General features: G+C 41.7%; 1 protein-coding gene and 1 pseudogene across 1 annotated transcript; both read right to left on the bottom strand.

Annotated features, from left to right (window-relative positions):
• Positions 1 to 217: 217 nt before the first annotated feature.
• On the bottom strand, positions 218 to 3,038 carry LOC146622449 (snaclec agglucetin subunit beta-1-like). Its single transcript, XM_085366812.1, has 3 exons — positions 3,004 to 3,038; positions 1,755 to 1,909; positions 218 to 561 (listed from the first exon to the last, which is right to left on the bottom strand). The coding sequence occupies exons 1-3, from the start codon at positions 3,036 to 3,038 to the stop codon at positions 218 to 220; spliced, it is 534 nt and encodes a 177-aa protein (XP_085222938.1).
• A 1,208-nt stretch (positions 3,039 to 4,246) lies between these two features.
• LOC146622450 (uncharacterized) lies at positions 4,247 to 6,005 on the bottom strand (annotated as a pseudogene).
• Between the last annotated feature and the right edge of the window lie 655 nt (positions 6,006 to 6,660).

The raw sequence follows: 6,660 nt of genomic DNA on the forward strand, positions 1-6,660 counted from the left end.
ATGACAACAGTTAAGTAGGCTGTAGAAGATTGTTAAAAATAAACAATAACATGTTTATAATACGAAAGTTCTGCTTAATTTCACCACTGTTTATCTTCCTGCTACACTGAGCCTGAACCCATCACCTTTGATTTATTAGAGGAAAGTTTGCTACAACCCAACAAGCCACTACTGACACCTGTCTAACTGAATAAACAAAACCAACCCATGGATCTTCTTACACTGCACAGATGAAATTATATTTATCATAAACAGACTTCTTGTACCACAAATGGTTCCCACTTGTATTCATAGCACCACTTATGCTACAGTCTGCTGTTCTTGTCTTGTCAGCCCACTGATCAAAACCTACACAATGATCATCAGCCCAGAACCAGAGGTCCAGGGTGCAGCTGTAGTGAAGACCCAGCCAGACAAAGGGAGTGTCAGCCTTCTGAGCCTCCAACCCAACCCAGACCTGGGTCTCGTTATCAAGGATGGAAACCAGATCCATGTGTTCCTCTCTGCAGTGGTACAGGGCGTCTGCCCATGTCTTGTTCTCTTTAATCAGTTTAAAGGGCTCTAAAAGGAAAAACATCAAGAAAATGAAACTTAGAAGCATCAAAACCAAACAGTGTTTCTGAGTGTCTAACATGCTGCGTTAATCTAAGCACATAATTCTTCTTACTTATTCTCGCTTATTCTTTAACCCTCAAAGAGTTTCTCAGTCTTGTTCTCTAAAACCTAAAGAATTATGCGCTTGATCAACTGGTCCCGTAATGGAATTGATACCCTGCTGGGCTTGGGAGAGCCCGATTGTCCTGCGGAGACGTTTGCTGCAGGATACTCGATGGTCGTTGCGTCGTGTGCCTGGCGACACTCTCGATGGAGGACATTGAATGACATCTACCAATTCGGAACCACGATAACAGAGTTCTGGCTGATTGGACCTGGCTTATCGAAGTAAAAGAAGCGGCTACAGCTGTTCAAAATCCCATAAGGCTGCCCGACATGATAGACAATGGGCAAGGCTGTGAGTACTCAGATTGTGTTTTGAACGCAAAATGGATAACATCTTGGAGAAGAACAACAGGAATTGAGAGGATTGGTGCCAGCTGAAGGCCTGCCAAGGTTGAAGCTGACTGGAACAACAAAAATTCTTCCATGATAACAGGATTGTTGTCAAAACTCTTTGTCCCTCCTTTAAGGCCATCCGCGTTGATCGAAGATTGTTGACTTTTGCTTAACCGGGTGAAGGAACACTTTCTCTCGGCTGAACACAGAAAACACACACGCACACACACACACACACACACACACACACACACACACGCATGTACACTGACACAGACCTGCACTCACCCCCCACCCCCTCCAAATGCCTTTGAAGCTTATGTCTTCTATGTTGTGAGATGTGATCCTTCATGTGCTGAGGTGTTTTTTTCTGTTCTCAAACTGATCTCGCTGTTGGACCTCAGCCTGGGGGGAGTTCTTTTTTCTCCTCATCTTTCCTCATGTTGTGCATTTTCCATTGTTATATCTCTCTGACCTGACTTCCCCATGTGATGCTGTGTAATGTGTGTATGGTCGGGAGGGTATGATGGCGCTGGCAAAGGTCGGCAGCCTTAACCCAATTTCCCTCAGGATGAATAAAGTATTACCAATCAATCAATCAATCAATCAATCAATCAATCAATCAAGCAATTAATTTACACATTTATATCGACTCTACTGACTGACCAGTTAACTTAGTGGGTAAGAATGTTTTATTGTACCTTTTTTTATGCCTTTCATCGTCACCTCACACAGAATCACAAGCCCAGGTGTGTTTTTGTACACAGTTACAGTTACATAACGCCCCCACTTTGTTCCATTTTCACAGTTAAATGTTTTATTTCCTCCTCTAGTAGTTGTGTTGATTGTTGCACACCTGTAAACAAAGACAAAAGGTTGGACAGATGTACAGAAAGAGTTTCTGGCTCTGTTTGATTAAATCATGCTGTAAACAGTGGAGACAGTCGAACAGCTGGATAATAAATGTGAGCTGCTGTCTGAGAACATTTTAGAAAGAAGGAAAACACCTACAAATAAACAACAAAGGAAAATGAGAATAAATAAAGATTTTTATATTCTTCACATATACTTGATTATTACTCCAAACCACATCACACCATATTAGACCTCCTATTTCATCTGATAGAACTGATACAGGGTTCTCTGTGTTTGTCATGGTCGGCTGTGTGGCAGGCAGGCACACAGCCGACCACACAATGATCCACTTACCAATCAAAGTGATGAACAACAGACTCCACAGCATCTTTACTTTAGACTCTTTGCACAAATGTGTCCTCTAATAAGAGAAAGAAAAGACTTCTACCCTCACTCTGGAGTTTTCTGTAGACACACTGATGTTGATATGATCCCCTCTCTGAGGCAGAGCTGGATTTGTATTTCTGTCACTTCCCTCACAGCAGAAAACATGAAAATATTCATTTCTCCTGTTTACACTCAGAGTGAGGCTGTTATGTTCAGTAGGCAAAGCATTCCCAGACTTTTACATCTGATTTGCAGATGAGAACATACCATGACTGTTATGATCACCATGTTCAACCTACATCCTGTGTGCATCCAAGTACATGCAAATACTTGAAACTTAGCATAGCAGGAAATTTACTTCACCAGTGGAGGCTGTGTGAATAAAAGGTATTAAGTGACATTTCAACAGGTGGACATTTGGTCTACTTTAAAGAAAAAAACAGAGACATTATTAACAATCGGTCATTCATTAATAAGCTGCCGGGAAAAAACCTTCACAAGTCCATCATTGTGTCTACTTTCTGCTCTGCATCTGCATTTAGTCTGGATTTCATGTTTCATGCAGAAATTATTTATGGAAAAGTGCTTCACACACTGCTGAGTATTTGTAAATGTGTGCATGAGGGCAGGGATGCATGTTTGTGTCTGTGTGAGCCTGTTTCTCTAAGTCTATGTCAGGCTACCCCCAGGTGTGGGGGCCGATCTCACCACACTCCATACCAGTGGTTGATGCCCTCGGGCATCGGTGCGTTGGTGGTTCTCGGTGTCCAGGGCTGGGCACTTAGGTATGTACTGGGTCACTCCCGGTGGCTGTTTGGCGGGGCCTGGCGCCCGTGGCTCGGTCGGGCCCCTACCAGAAGGCAGGGGGCCCTCATACCTCGGGTGGCTGGGCCTGGTACTCTGCCGCAGCTGGCTGCCAGCACAGCCTGCGGGCACGTCACTGCAGCCCCCTGTAGCTTCTGCACCTTTGCTGCAGGGTGAGTCCTATTCATCACCAATAACATGAATTCCATCATGTACAGTCTTGAAGTGCAGTTCTCACTTTGATTTGTGCACATTAAATACATTTGGTCATTGGAGCAGAGAAGCAGCTGGGATATTCAAAGTAAAGCAGCATCATGGTTTTTGCTGCAAAAGCACAGGAATCTACATATCAGGCTTAAGTCATGGCGTGTTTTATTATCACATTATCATTTTCAGCGTCTCGTTTGATTTTTGATGCAGTACGCTCATTTGGCCACACAGCGGCGCTGCTGACTTGTTAAATAGCTCAGCAGAAACATTTCAAATTTTATTCAGCATTCGTTTCGTGTCTTATTATGAAAACGCCTCATGCGTGACCTCATCAGAAGCTCAAATGCTATTACGGCAGCCATAAGTGACGCCCATATCAGGAGCGACCAGTTTCTGGTCAGGCTCTGGTGTGCTGGATTCAAAAGCCAGCCAGCCCTCATAGAACCCCATGTTAAAAAGTTCAGTTTCTCAGCATCAAGCTAAAGTAAGGGTTTTGTTCTGAATCAACATTAACGTTTAAGAGATGGATGGACTAAAAAATATGGACCATGGAAGAAAATTGAGAACAGTTAAAACATTTATTTTATCTTAAAATATCTGAATAACTGGAGCTGCTTTTATTTGCACTCATTTATCAAAAAAGAGGAAACACATTAGCAGAGGAAAAGTCATTTTCAAAGCATTTTAAACAATGAAAAGTCCTTGTGAAATCTGAGGTAACATACAACTAAACCATCGGAAAATTAAATTGATGACTGCTCACTATACGGCTGAATGTATGAAATGCTTCAATGATAAATAAAAAAAAAAGACAGAATTTATGAACTCAAGGATAATCATACATATAACAATTACAGCTGTAACCATTAGTACACACATCAAGTTCAAATGATGTCCATTTCAAAGTAATTGCTGGAAAGGACATTGTCGAACCCGGTACAAAATTCAGGATAAGAACTGTAAGTAAATGGCACTTCAAGGGTAGCTCCACAGGTATGAGCAACAGGCCTTCTGTTGAGCCCAGTTTCAGCATTAAAGCACACACAAATTTTGTCAACACAGATCACAGAAGATCCTGTGCAGAAGTGCAGGATTTTTTCAGCTTTGGTTCATCAGTGTTTTTGACATAACGCTGAAGATGGTTAAAGGTTGTCTGTTCTCCCTGAGACAGTATCAATTTTGTTGTTTCAAATAGCTGCACTACTCTTTTGCCTGTGGCCTTCTTTGTCTCATACAGAGACAACACACTTTCCTTGTCTGACAGTTTCAGCTGCAGACGTGCCATGGGTGTGGAGAAGCAATCCATTATATACTTTGGCTCTTGGAGAATGGCCTTATGAGCCATTGTTTCAATGGCAGGATGCATGTTGTTCTTAGGTGATGGGAAGTGGGAACCCATCCTTGTAGAAAAGGTGAAGCAGGTCCTCTTCATCATTTTCATCCAATGTGCCTTTTAGAACTTTCTCAACAGCTGATCTCTCAACAGGAGGGAGATAGTTGAGAAACGATGTACGGTAATCAGAATGTCTACATCAACTGATGCCTTTTGACAGCCTCACAGGAAAGACACCATGATCTAGTAAGCCTTTTCACCCATATCTGCCCAACTGCTTGCCTTTTAGCCTCACAAAAGTCTGGCCTCAGCCTTGGAACTCGTTCAGTTTCACCTTCACACTGTTCCAAAAATTGCTCCCAAAATGCAGTGTAAACCTCCCTTGACACCCCAGCGTCATCAACAGCATTTTCATTTACAAAGTTCAACTTTAAAGTCACATTCATTATGCTACTGTCCATAAATACAGTCAAAAGATCATCAACAACCTTTATCCTGCCAATTGATACACGTAGGGGGCTCTGTGGATCTCCTGAATTTGATGGGGAAAGTTGGTTGCTTGAATCTAAAGGCAAACCTTGTGCGATGATATTCAGTCCATGGTCCTGGGTACAAGAAAAAACATGCACTTTCCATAAGAAATGTAAATGAATTATACAGATTCTAAAATATCAATGTTCTGAATATGTTTGAAATTTATTTGTGCAAGTACTGCAGTAATTGACAGCAGACACATTAACCCTTCAAGTTCATGAGACTCTTCTTTAATCTTTTACCTTAGCCTATTAAAAATCATGAATGTTCTTAAAAAGTCTACAAAATATGTCAATAGATTTTATTTTCAGCCTACATGTCTCACTTACAAGAGTAAAAGGATGTATTACAGTGGCGTCCACGTTACCATGGTAACGGCACAGCCAGATAACTTTATGAAATTTCAAAACATATGTGCACTTAACCAGTTATGTTAATTAACCTGAACATATTTACAAGAGTTAACATTAAAGGCTTGCATATACAACAAGTGTTTTTCAACAAGTTACTCGCCTTCTCAACCCCGGTGTTTTATGCTGTCTTGTTCTTTGACTTACGGAATTTTATACGTACTTTGTCTTGATGCATGTGTATGATGTCCTCTTGTGGGACCTCTCTTGACCGCAGGAAATGTTCTAAATCCTCCTCCATTTCTGCTCCGTACCGTACCGCACCCTTCAACAGAACCGCCATCAAAAAGTAGCAGGATCTTTTGCGGACGCTCGCAAAACTTTTGCAAGATCCCGAGTAACTTTTGCGAGCGCTCGCAAAAGTTCTTCTCATTTTTTTCTCCCATGTCCCTTGCGGGGCTCCGTACTGTACCATACGAATAATATGACCGACCATACAGCAAACATTTGCTTGGCCTGCTAATGTGACGCCTCGACCAAAAATCCTGGCCACGCCCCCTGCTGTGACATCACGTTCCAAAGAATCAAAGGATCAAAGGCTCAAAGAGCGCTGACGTCAAATTCGCAGCCACGAAAGTCTATAAATACCCCCTCTTCACCGTTGCAAACACAGTTTTACTTGGAACATTTTCAGAAACAGCGAGTTGTGTTTAGCAAACCAGAAACCTTTCAGAAAGGGACTATTTTAAAGTTAAATAATTAAGCACACGTATTTTTCTTTCGACACGTTGCATTAAGCTTTTAAAGAAATGTCACGAGAAATAGTCAATAATTCACAGTCTGACAGAGCGATTCCAGCGGAATCAATCGAACTATGTGGGTTAGTGGAGAGAGAAATATCGGAGCCTAGGGACCTTCAAATGAAAATACAAGAACTCCAGTTGGAGTTAAGCACCCTAAAGCGCGAAAAGAAATATTACAAAAAGAATTACTATCGCTTTAAAAATGAGCGTGAACAAATGAGTACAGATGTGCATGACAGGAATGTCCACTTTAGGGAAAGCATGGTTGAGCTTGAAGAAGTGACTCAACAGTCAGATAACATCCAAGCTCTAATTGTTGCAGAGAATAAAA

Source organism: Diplotaxodon limnothrissa, linkage group LG11 (assembly GCF_057381915.1).
Source record: "Diplotaxodon limnothrissa isolate DT_005_m linkage group LG11, D_limnothrissa_male_GT1.1, whole genome shotgun sequence".
NCBI lineage: Eukaryota > Metazoa > Chordata > Actinopteri > Cichliformes > Cichlidae > Diplotaxodon > Diplotaxodon limnothrissa.